The sequence below is a fragment of the Pangasianodon hypophthalmus genome, chromosome 27, assembly GCF_027358585.1.
Source record: "Pangasianodon hypophthalmus isolate fPanHyp1 chromosome 27, fPanHyp1.pri, whole genome shotgun sequence".
Lineage (NCBI taxonomy): Eukaryota > Metazoa > Chordata > Actinopteri > Siluriformes > Pangasiidae > Pangasianodon > Pangasianodon hypophthalmus.
The window spans coordinates 4,765,362-4,778,937 of NC_069736.1; the positions used below are offsets into that span (position 1 = coordinate 4,765,362).

A 13,576-nucleotide genomic window follows, 5' to 3' on the forward strand; every position below is an offset into this window, starting at 1 on the left:
CTCAGAGTCTTCCCCAGTGTCACGGCCTCAGAAGTATTGCAGTCAGGGAAGTGTTGCATGATCTGCACTAAGCCATGGGTCTTAATCCTGCTCAGCTTCCCACTAATACCTGCTGTGGGTCTACACTGGACCTTCTAACCTGAAAGCCTCATCTTCTTTGTCCTCTACATACTCCATCCTGTTTTGCTGTCTTCTCCCTGTGTCCTCTCCCTGTGTCCTCTTTCCCACCGCTGGTCCTAGGCATCTTCTGTATTACAGGAAGCTGAGATTCTGCTAGCATGACTGTAAAAAAAAAAAAAAAACAGGCTCATTCAGGGAAAAAATATCTGAAATATGATTATTAAGATTTGGATGTGCTTCACATCTGCCTGGGGTAAAAAACTTAAAAGATGCTTTAATTCAGTTCAAGTGATTCACTATGTCACTTAACTCAGGTGCTTTGTCATTTTGACACCAAAATTTGTTTACGTAGGTTTGTGTCAGTTGTCATAAAGTGCTTATAAAGGGGTCATGTAGCCTAATGAATTTTTATGAAAATTGAATATGAATAATTTTGTCATTATGGTGTCATGACATTGTCATACATTTACATACTAATATTATAAACTCACTTTGCTTATAGACCAGAGAAATTTTAACTTACAGTTTAATGACATTGACATTAGTTGTTATAACAATCTTATTAATAGCTAAATTTAACTAAAAGTGAATAAAATGTCATGGCATTGTTGAAGGTACTCATAGTGTCATGACATTCTATTGAAGATCATGCCATAAAGTGATATAATACAATAATTTTGTCAAACAAAACCCTATATCACTTATGATACCTTGACAACACAGTTGACAGAAAGGTCTTATGTGTTTGTCATTAAGCCTTATGAACACTTTTCTTCAGTAAATCTGTCCATAAAATGACATAAGACACCCTTATGTCAACAAAAATCTGTCACTTGACTAAGCCATATGTTCTTAGGTAAAAAAGTGACGTAACAATTTTATGTCAACAAACATCTGGTGTTAAGGTGTTATGACAACTTGACATCAGATAAATATATAGCAACTAACACATTCCTTAATGCTCAAGTAGGCTTATGTCAGTTGTCATGAAGGGCTTAGGTAGGTGTCATGAAGCCTTATGAACACTGTTCTTAAGTGAATCAGTCCATAAAGTGACTTAAGACAACTTTATGTTAAAACAAAAATCTGTTACTTGACTCGTGTTATGTCAACTTGACATCAGAATTGAAAAATATGTCTTTATGACAGCTGACAGTTCTTTATGTAGGTTTCTGTCAGCTGTAGTGGAGGGCTTAGGTGGTAGTCATGAAGCATTATGAGCACTGCTCTTAAGTAAATCAATCCATAAAGTGACATAAGACAATTTTATAGCAACAAAATTCTGTGTCACTTGAATCAGTGACATCATATATGTCTTTATGACAGTGGATGCACATGATACATGATATGTTTATGTAAGTTTATGTCAATTGTCATAAAGGGCTCATGTAAGCATTATGAAGCCTTATGAACACTGATCTAGCTGAAAATTGCTAGTAATATCCTTTGGTTAACTGGTTTATAATTATCAGCACTGAAGCGAAGGCACTGTCCTTATGGATGAATTATAATGATGTGTAGCCTTCTATTACCTTTCATTACTATACAAAAATCTACCTACTAGCTACTTGTTATAATTGGAGATTGGAGTTTCTGAGCTGATCCTGCAATTGCAGTTGCATAAAAATAATCAACGAAATACATTTTTGGATTTTAAAAAGACTGCCTAGAGCTTTTCTTATTATTACCTGTCAGGCCAGAGTGTGTTTTGAAAGAGTGAGTCGGATTTTTCGTTTTTGCAGAGCTCTGGCATGCTTATATTACTGTAGCCAAATACTCATGCCATGCTTTCATTAAAGTTTCTCTGCTTCCCAGGAAAGAGCAAGTCACTGGAAGGTCACTGTATGGCTTCCAAAGCTTAGATAAACAGGTTTTATTATGGTTTTATTTGGTCCATGGTACTTGAGACTGTAGAGGTCTCTATATACAGCTAATTTAGAACAGACATGGAGCAGAGGGTGGACTGATGTGGTTACGGCAGCACAGCTTTCCTCTACCTGCCCCTAAGGTGCTCCCACTTTTTAAAATTCCACCCACCAACAAAAGCAATTATGTTTTCCACACTCACGCAATTCACTTAGAATAGAGTTTTATAGGCGCTATCTAGGCAGTTACTAGGCAGCAAAGTATGTACGGAGGCTTTTGCAGAGGGTGAAACATTATTGCTGGCGGCTTTGGGTTGCTTCCAGTCAGGGAGGAAAATCGAGACGAGCTATTTTTTGGCGTGAGGGCAAAACCGGGCAAAACTCCAGACTTTTCACTGGCTGGACTGGTTTATCACAGTGATTCCAAGAAATCAGATGTTGGAAATAAGGTACTGCTGTGTAGAATCAGTGAGGTTTGTAGTGTAGTATGTGCAGTAAAGGGAATATGATAAAACATGCCAGTTTAGTCTTTCAGGATGATATCTGAGCTTCCATGCATATGGACGTGATACGCTCTGGAGGAAACTCAAGCCCCAACATGACCACTTTGATCTCTTTAGCATAGCGACACGCCACATGGAGTGCATGCTGATTTCAAAAGCAGTCAAAGATTTGCTGGAGTTTACATCTTCAAAGATATTTAATGATCAGAAATTTTAAAAGGCTTGGAAATGCAATATCCAGAAGCCAGTTCTAAATATTTCGAGAGCTTTGAATTACTTTCCACTAGGTACAGAAGCACATCTTTCTCGATTCTGACTGGTCAGAAGGTGTTGATTAGCTTTCTATAACAGCAGCTCCAAGAGCAGTTTTATCCCCAAGGCAGATCACAGTGCACTTGCTTTAATACATTATCGTTTGATTAATAACAAATTACACAAGGACTTGTATGGTGGACACTCAACATAGACTGATTTTAAAAAAGTGCGTAATCATGGATCTATAAGGAGATGTTTATTTAGCATTGTTGGAAGGAGTCTCCAGTTTCAGTGCTTTGAAACAGTCCGTGGTACAGCAGTAAATTTAAGTTCAGACACAGTCTTCAGGACAGAGGACTTTGGAGTTTGACGAGCTTCTTTTTTTGTCTTATTAACTTCAAGGCATATCTTCGCTAGTCACAAATCACAGGATGAAAGTAACATCTAATAAACAGAGAGGCCATGAGTAAGGCAAAAAAAAAAAGTTCTGCTGCTCTGAATCCTAAGATAAACAGTGGATGAGGGGGCGGGAGGGAGGTTTGGAGAATTCAGCCTCTGGAGAAATGTTGGGTGTTTATGTGTGTGTGTGTGTGTGTGAGTGTGTTTACCTCTTTATATGGACCAAATATTCAATAATGTTAATTATAGGAATATGTGACAGGGACACTTTGCCCATCCAGAAACTACAACTTTTATTTTTTAAAAAAAGCATCTGTAATGTTTTCATGTTGTCAGCACTCTCTGAGCACTCGGGCAAACCAAACACACACACACACACACACACACACACACACACACACACACACACACACACACACACACACAGCTTTAATCAGCCCTTTTCTTCTTCACTTCTTATTTCAAACAAAGTGTTAACTCAAGTTCACTTTCCTTTTTTCCCCACAACTTGCTACGTTTGTTCTTTTTCCATTCGTGTCAACTGGCCAGAGGTTTAACATTCAGAGCCCAGGCTTTGATAATTAATTGCAACATAGTGCTCAGGGGGCTCAGGGGCTGAGGTCTGGCCCTTGCACAAGTCACAAAATGTACTTGAACTAATTGCAACTGAAGTTAAAGCAGGCCAGAGAGGATTTATGCGCTTCTCAGATTGCCGAGCGTTCAACAGAACTGTGTCAGGAGGAAGTGCTGCAAGATTCCTCTGTTAAACCGTTCACTGTCTGAGAACTGCCTTTATACACAAATACCACAGTGAAGTGATCAGTTTTTTTTTTTTTTTTTGAGATTCTGCCTTAACAGCATATGAAATTCCAAAAGTGAAAGGGTGTTGCGCAATGTAAACATTTAGAGTACCTGATAAAGCTGATAAACTGATGAATCACCTTTTTTAGATAATAAACATTAATTCATGACCTGTATTATATATCAGTGTAATTAGTGTTTAATATATATCAGTGTAATAAGTGTTTATTATATGATAATAAAAGTCATGAATTATTATATTACAACACATCATTCATTCTATCCCAGGAACACTGGACGTGAGGCAGGAATACACCGCAACTCCAAACACACACACATTCATGCCTGGGGCAATTTAGAGTCGCTAACACACATTTTGGGGAGGTGGGAGAAAACCACAGAACCCACACACAGAGAGTAACCCAAGCCCAAGACTGAACCAGGGAGCTTACTGAAGACAATGTAGACCAATAAAACATGTTTATTGTGTTTTCCTAACCCATTTCATATTTTCTTCACTGACACCTATTTGTTCATATTATTTTAATCAAACTACTATCATAGCATCAGTGGACCTTCTGAAGGGCGTGGCCTAATAAAATATCACGTTTCTGTATTGGTGGGTGTGGTCTCTTCCAGGATAACTCCGCCCCCATCTGCATGGCATAAGGACTCACTGAATGGTTTGATGAGGCTAAATAATGATGTAAATCTTATGCTGTGGCCTCCACAGTCAACGGATCTCCACCGAATTGAACACCTATGGGAGATTTTAGAGTGATCACAGTAACTGAGGGAATATTTTTTGAAAAGATGGGGTTCATCGCTCCAGTACAGTTCCACAGACTTGTAGAATCTGAGCCAACAGCAAAGAAGCTGTTTTGGCAGGTCGTGGTGCTGTGACACATTACTAACACACTATACATTGTATTTTCCTTTAATCTGTCACATGAGCTAGATAGATAGATAGATAGATAGATAGATAGATAGATAGATTCGATAGATAGATAGATGATAATGAATGTGAAGGACATGAAATGGACAAATACTGAAGCTCAATTTAATAGAAGAGGTGATGGACCCATGTAGTTTTCTTTTTTATCGGCTGCTGCACGGAATTCGTTTCTGAATAACAGTATGTTCGAGGCTCCATAATATTATATTCATCCTTTTACATTCATCTTCAGTAACTGCTTTATCCTGGCCAGGGTCATGGTTGATCCAGAGCTAATGCCAGGGAACACTCAGCACAAGGTGGGCGAATGGGACGCTAGTCCATCAACACAACACCATGGACACACGCATTCATACCTAGGGGTAATTTAGCCAGTCCACCTACAGGCATGTTTTTAGAGAAAAAGACCTGGACGAAACGCACATGGACATGGGGAGAACATGCAAAACCCATCACAGACACTAACCTGAGCTCAGGACTGAACCAGGGACCCTGGAGCTGTGAGGTGAATACAGGAAATAAACTTTGTGTATTCGCTAATGTTTTCAGTCAAAGATTTCTGAGCACACACTAAAAAACACGTCTATCTCTGAAGCGTCCTTGGAGCTTAACCCAAACAGTCGCCTCAGGCCTGTGGGAAACGATTTTCTCCGGCAAAGTCACTCCTAATTGTATCTGGGGAACCAGGCCAGACTAGCTGATGCCACATAATGTTTATTATGGTCATGTTTATTATCTTTTCAATGGGTCAGCTTAACCAGCTTACCCCGATATGAGTGCGTGAGTGTGTTTTGGGTGTATAGAGGAGGGGCTGATGTATGTACGTTAAAACAGGAGAAAGGGTGAATTATGTGTATTTCATTCTGAGCATTCCGGACTGTAATGAAAAGAAGTGTGAGAATGATTTATGTTGGGTGGTGTGGTGGTGGCGGGGGAAAAGAGGGGCTCGCCAGAGGGGGTTCCTTTTTTTAGCAATGCGGGTTAGAAGATGCCTGCTGTCTGTCTTTGTTCATACCAGAGACCTTGGCCTCACACAGCCGCCGGTTAAACTGTAAGAAGTTTTTAAGCAGGGAAGATGGGGGGTCCACCAGTCTCATCCTGGAGGAAAACAAAAACACACACATGACCTAGTTATTCAGCTTGTTAGTATGACTAGATCTCATGGATGGAATTACAGGGCCTTCATAGTGAAAATCAACTTGTTGCTGTTTTTTGGACTATAACACTGAGATGTTTTTTTAGTATCTCTTCTGTTCATTTGAGTATCTCACTGTGATCAGCTCATGCACCACAATGGCACAAAGGCTGCTTCTGAAACTGTGTACTATCATTCTTAATAGAGCAATATAAAGAAACAGCACATGAAGCACTCTTTAGCGTGCTTAGCATGCAATTTGGGATGATACACACAGCTCTTTAGTTCGAGCAAGTGATGACATGAACTAAAAATGAGGAGTGAAAAGAGCCTGGAGAAATGAACCATTCCTGCTGCAAAGCTTCAAATAAATCTCCAACAATGATTTGTTACCCAAGCATAAATCTCTCCCTAATCAATGGTGTATCTCAAGTCATATAATGACATTTATACCACAGCACTATTAAATTCTCAAATCTGATTCATTTTTTATAACAGCAGCTTTGACAGTGATTCAAACAGTTGTCATTTGTATAGCAATAAATTACACAGGGACTTGCATAGCAGACGCTTTATGATAAAAAGTGTGTGTAAACACTGATAGGGAGGATTTTTCTGTAAGAATATGTTTATTTTATTTATGGAAGGAGTCTCCAGTGTCAGCGCTTTGTAACAGTCAGAGATAAAGCTGCAATTTTAGTTTAGCTGCAAGTTGTCCAATACAGGAAAGTCTTCAGTGTCTGTCGGGATGCATATTTTTTGTCGTATTAACTTTAAGTGAGAGAGAGGGGAAAAAAAGAGAGGCTGATAAAGGGATGACTATTTATAGCTGACAGAAGGAACTACCTTGTTCCTGGACAATCCACAACATTAAACATAAGTGTAAAATGATAAATAGTACAAAATGACATTCTTTAAATAAAACACTAAACACTAACATGTTATTATAGGAAAATAATCAACTTTGAAGTGGTAATAGTAAATCTGCTTCATCACGCCACACTGTTGTTGATTTGTTTCCTATAAGAGCACAGGAAAAGGTGTTTTATTCCTTACTAAGACAATAAGGATTGAAAAGTGGATTGCAGTTTTACTAATGAGGTGTTCATTGTTCATCGGTTTTGAATGGCATCGTCGTGCATCCTGCTCAAAATTATCCCTGAAAAAAACATAACACTTGTACTTAAATAGATCGCTTTTCTGCCCCACTTCATTTAGTGAAAAGAGAGAGGATGAGAGAGAGAGAGAGATTATACTTACTAACATGGTAAGTACAAGTGGGCTGGAGTGTATCTGCACGATCACGACTGTAGCGTACGTGGGCGCCTGGCTGTAGGGTGAACATGTTTTCTGAGTCACGACAAAAGGTGGGATGTTGTTACACTAAACTACTTAGAGGACAGTGGATAGATATCGTGACTGCGTGTTTTACAGGAAGAGCGAATAGGTGCATCTGTTTCTGATCATGTACTATGGAGAAATGATAACAAGGAAAAAGAAAATAAAGGTAAATGTTAACACAGATTTAACAGCTGTAATGAAGCACTTGAGTCATTTGCCCAGATGCAGTGGATACTGATGTATGATATTTATATATTAGACGTGTCACCAGCGGTGTTTCTACAGACAGCGGGGGCCTCAAGCAGGAGAAAACAAGAGGTCCTGCATTTTGTCTTCTTTACTGCCATTATGTTATCCAGATGCCTTTATAAAGAATCAGGAGAACTGTCTGAAGGTGTTAGGTGATAATCTGCAGGCTAGATGTAGTGCTAGATCAAGCTTCCCAATTAGATAAACCATTGTTATATCAGAACACCTTTGGTAAAGTATACTACTTTTAAAAAGACCAAGCTGTCAAACCTATTTGCGCAAAATGACAAATTCTACCAAGAAAGCTAGAAAGAAATCACCTTTCATTTTTAAGAACTAAGAACTAATTTTTTTAAAAATGTACCTCTTACTCTGTCTTTTCTCTCTCTCTACTCTTTTCTTCTTTTTGGAGAAACAGGCTGCATTTGTGTTAATGAAGAATTGCATGCTGTATAATAAAAATAGACTGAATCATGCTTAAACTAAATGTGCATAAATCACACGAAATACACACACCTTCTAGAGAAAAACATTGTAATGCAAATATATGAAGCCCTATTTACATTTGGTGAAGGGAATGATTAATGAAATGTATGCACAATATATCACACACAGCCATTAACTCCAGCGGCGTTAATACATAAAGCTGTTAAATCTCACGTCACATTCCCTGTATTAATCATTTAGCTGCAGTAAATATGCTCCCTTGCCTGATCTCCTGAAAAGTTTCGCTTTATTCATATGCAAAAGATCACGTCTGGCCTTTTTATCTGTCAGCTCAAAGGAATGTGGGACTGAGACGATCTCTCAGCTCACAGCCTGTACAGGATCGGAGTAAAGATGATGTGATCGTGCCCCCTGTTGGTAGATTGGTCTACAGCAGAGCGAGACATGAAGCCACACACACACACACACACACACACAGTTGTTCTACACTGCAGTTGTTCTACTGCATTTTGTGTGTGTGTGTGTGTGTGTGTGTGGAATGAAATCAGCCATTATGTCACCCAGCTTGTAGCATTTACATTCATCATCCACTCTGAAACACAACTTCATTAAATGACACCTAACCATTTTATTTCAGGAAGCGACACTGAAGAAGTGTTTCCTCTTACTTAAAACTCAGCTTTAAAATGTCCAAACAATAAACTTCCTTTTTTGTGTGTGTGTGGTGAGACACACAAGGGAAGCTAGTTGATTTTCATTGGGAATGATTTTAGTTTCAGGTTCTGCAATTCATCTCTGCAACATCTGTGAACAGCTCAAATACAAGGTGTTGTACAATTATTACTCGTTGAAGCACAATGGGAAGAGCATTATATATCTGCGTTGGAATTGGAATTTACTTCATATCGTGTATTGAGACGATACCTTGGATGAAGAAGCAATGCATACAGGTAAGCTTGCTTTATCTTCTTTAAGCTGCTGAAGTGCCATAAGCTTGTCTTAAATCTGGTTACATTTTCTGGTGAAAACACACACACACACACACACACACACATAAATTCATATCCTTGTGAGGAGCTTTCAGTGACATATTTATTAAGACAGTGATTTAATGCTATCTCTAAACCTGGATCTAGCACTAACCTTAACTACAGTAACTGTAAATGAATGAATGAATGAATGAATGAATGAGCAAGCAAGCGAACAGTTTTCCTTGTGACCTTGTGAGGACCAGCCAAATGTCCTCACAAGGTCAAAACTGTCAGATATTCCTATCCTTGTGAGGATATTTGGTCCACACCAAGATATAAAAACATGCACACACACAAACACACACATTAAAAAACCTTCAGGTTGTGTAGGTATATTACAAAAAAGTCGATGTAAGTATACTTTTATATAGGTATAGTAAATATAAGTTAATACTTGTACTTATTTTAGTAATACCATACTCAAAGTTATTATGGGCTGTTTCGTAGCTACATGTTGGAGCAAAATCAGTAAAATTCCTGGTAATTCCAGTAAAATATTTCATTTTTTTGCTAACTAGTATAGGATAGTATAGTATAGTATAGTATATATCATTATGTTGAAGCTGAAACACAATGGAAAAGGAAATGGTAAAATACAGGTTCTGCTTTTCTGTATTCCTTTTCTTCACCCTGCTTCTATCATTCCCTTTTGACTATTGAAACACTGACTTTAAATGGTCAAACTATAGAATATTCAGTTTTCCCACCATGTTTTAGAAACATAGCAGAATGTTAGCTAATTTTTTCACACTAATATTTTAAGAACATTAATTTAAAACATTAAAAGAAAAAAATTCTTAATGTTCCAATCACAGAATACTCATTTGCATGTTAAGAGAATGTTAAAATGACAGTTTTCGTGTTTTTTTTTTTGTTTTTTTTTGTAAATTAGCAGATTGTTTTGTAAAATGGTCCTGATTTCTGGTATTTTGAAAGTATTTTGCATAAGTAATAATAAATACATAGAGCCGCCTCTTTATTGGGTTGTGGATTGGAGTACGTAATAAACTCGGTGTGTAATATTGTGTGTAACTAACAGTTAGCACATAAAAATGAGAGAAAGTCAATGCTAACAGTATGGAAGACTTTTTTCTTTATTTATTAACAGTATGCTTATAATATACCTACAGTTTAGTGTCCAAGTATTCATTAGTATACTTGAACATACAGTATGTTATTATTCTACACTTTGATGAAAAATGGTGCTATTTCTGTCCTTTTTTTGGTTCCTTAGACTGCAGATAGTTCTGACTGCAGTGGTTTGGCCCTGCAGCTTGTACCAGACGAGATCCCAGATTCCATCAAAACTCTCGATTTCAGCTTCAACTACCTCCCAACGCTATACAACTCAACTTTCCAAAGACTGAGGAGTCTGGTTTCACTGGATTTAACAAGGTTAGAGGAAATGTTACCTCCTGAATCATGAAGTTTAGTGTACTGATTAAGATTTGACAAAATCACTTTTTTATTTGCATTTGTTTTTATTTGCACAGGTGCAGCATTAATTTCATATACGAGGACGTCTTTCAGTATCAGTTCAACCTCAAGAGTCTCATTTTGGTAGCAAACCCACTGAACTTCATATCAGACAGTGCTTTCTCAGGACTGCTGGCCCTAAAATACCTCAGTCTAGCTGGGTCAATGATACGCAGTCTCATGGAGATCCCGACAGCCCATCTTGAATTCTTGGAGATTCTGGATCTTAGAGGAAGTGACATTTACAGCTTAGATGGTCTGGAGAATTTCCCGTTGCACCAGATGAAGAAGCTTCTTCTAGATATGAATTTGATTGAGAAGATAAAAATGGCTGACATGGAGAAACTTCAGAGAACAAGCGGGCTGGAGATCAGCTTTAAGGGAAATGATCTCGTTGATGTCGAACCGAATGCTTTTCAGAACTTAGCCATGGGCAGCTTGGATTTTAGTGGTTGCTTCAAAAAAATGAACATTTCCGTACTGCTGAAGGGGTTAGAGGGAGTGAAAACTAACAAGCTTTACTTAGGGGTATATGAGGACAGCCCTAAGACCTACATCAAGCTGGCCGAGCTTCAGTCTTTCTGTAACATATCAGTGGTTGATGTAGATTTTCAGCTGCTACACTTTCGTGATCTCACAAACACAAGCTTTAGATGTTTCTCAGAAATTCAGAAGTTAGATTTAACCAGAGCACACCTTTCAGCATTTCCACCCAGCTTGTCCAACCTGTCCATGCTGTCTCACTTGGTACTAGATGAGAATTATTTTCATAACATGTGTGACATTAAAGCTGCAAGCTTCCCCATGGTGACGTATTTGTCCATGAGTGGAAACGGAAAATTTCTTAACTTCAATGAAAACTGTTTAGAACCTCTGTCCTATCTGGAGGAGCTACATCTTAGCCATAATAGCATGGGGACAGGACATTTCTGCTGCAACAAACAACTGACTGGTCTCAGAGAACTAAAATTCCTAAATCTCAGCTATAATTTTGTCATGAATTGGGAGCCACTGCCATTTAACACCACTCCAAACCTGAAGCATCTTGACTGCACCCACACCAAATACGTCCTCAACAGCAGCTCTCCATTTATCAATCTAGAAAATCTTCAAACTCTTAATCTTTCATTCACAAACTTAAAACTATTGGACAATGCTCACATACTGAAAGGCCTGACAAAGCTACGAGTGCTAAACCTAAAAGGGAACACTATACAGGGTGGCGTTCTTGCAAAAACAAAGAGCTTTGATTATGTTCCTCTTCTGGAGATCCTGGTTCTCTCTTCATGTGGCATCACAGAAATCCATGAAAATGTCTTTAAAAATCTTGCTAATCTCAAAAATGTAGATCTCAGCGAAAATCAGCTAGTTAAACTCAGCCTCACTGATTTCTACTCACTAAACCAGATCCAACTCAACTTTGCCAGCAATAAAATTACAGTCGTGGATGTTAAAATTGTTGAAGACTTAGGGACAAGCAGTAGCATTGATCTGAGCTCCAACCCACTGGCCTGCAATTGTACTAATTATCAGTTTATTCTGTGGGTTAAAGAAAATGTTAGCAAAATGAAACACATAGAAAAGACATGTTGTGATGCCACAAATGAGAAGATTATAGACGTAGATCTGCAGTGCATCTTTTCAAACAGAACATTGGGGATTGTCCTCGGAATTGCAATAGTGATCGTGATTATAATATCTCTGTTGTATTGTGTGAAGAAAATTCAGGCACGATACAGACCCTACTCAAGACTGTAGAAAAAATATGGTAGTAAATATACAGTATATCATGCCGTTATCACACTGGTGAAAAAGTTATTTGCAAATTTATGTTATTATACAAAATATATGTAAACTGATAATCCCTACCATGTAATCAAGCTTGCTAGTACCTGGTTTTAATTAAATTAAATGATACTTAGACTTAAATTAGCTAGCTTGCTAGTACCTTTTTTTAGTTAAATGATGCTTAGACTTAAATTAGCTAGCTTGCTAGTACCTTTTTTTAGTTAAATGATGCTTAGACTTAAATTAGCTAGCTTACTAGTACCTGATTTTAGTTAAATGTACTCACTTACATTAGCTTGCTTGCTAGATTTACATTCGCTAGCTTGCTAGTACCTGTTTTTCTTGAAATGATACTTAGACTTACATTAGCTAGCTTTTTAGCAAACTTGGCTAGCCACTAAAGTCAAATAGTTAATACTGGAGAGTTAATATTAGCTATGCTAAAATTTTTAGCTGACTATCCAGTGCTGTGTTTAGCTATCTGGCTAGGTATTAGGCATCTCTCAAAAAATTTAAATTAATTAATTAATTAATACTGATGAGATGGTGAAGTTAGCTTTTGCCAGTGTTTACCCTGGAATATATTTTTATATTCTTTCCAAGATTGTGCTACTAATAAACACACACTAAACCATCTTTTATATTACTGTAGCGAACATACAGTATCCCAATATTATATTAGTCCTTTCAATAAACTGTTCTGAAAAGTTTGTTTGTATATATTTTAAAGAAAATCTAAAAATTAAAAATGAAACATGCTGATTGTAGAATTATTTAAACCCCATACATAAATATACAGTAGACATTTTACTGTTACTTTGGTGTGTCCTGTCCTTGATCACTATTTTTCTTTAACAGCGCGTAAGTTATTGTTTTATTTTATACATTTGTTTTTATTACTATACATTTGAACTATGTATAACTGGTTTGGGGTTCTGTGTGTGGAATAAGAAACTCTAATGGCTCCAATAAATAAATATGGTAGCACAGATCTGCCTAATACTTGGCTGATTTTTATTTTTGCCCCGCCATCAAATATTTTAAATATTTTGAAAAAAATGTTCCCATTTTGAGTGATTAGAAATGATAAAATCATGTAGGGATAATAGGTAAGAGTTGATAGACATGTCATTTATGTATGTTTTTAAATAAACACTTATTTTTAAATAAACAATTATTTAAGCAGAAATGAGCAGTAATGATGGTTTATA

General features: G+C 37.4%; 1 protein-coding gene across 1 annotated transcript; it reads left to right on the top strand.

Moving 5' to 3' along the window:
* The first annotated feature begins 8,817 nt into the window (after window positions 1-8,817).
* cd180 (CD180 molecule) lies at window positions 8,818-13,461 on the top strand. The gene is made up of 3 exons (XM_026922323.3): window positions 8,818-9,020; window positions 10,336-10,496; window positions 10,595-13,461. Exons 1-3 carry the CDS (start codon window positions 8,928-8,930, stop codon window positions 12,333-12,335), a joined length of 1,995 nt encoding a protein of 664 aa, XP_026778124.2. The 5' UTR covers window positions 8,818-8,927; the 3' UTR covers window positions 12,336-13,461.
* Window positions 13,462-13,576: the final 115 nt, after the last annotated feature.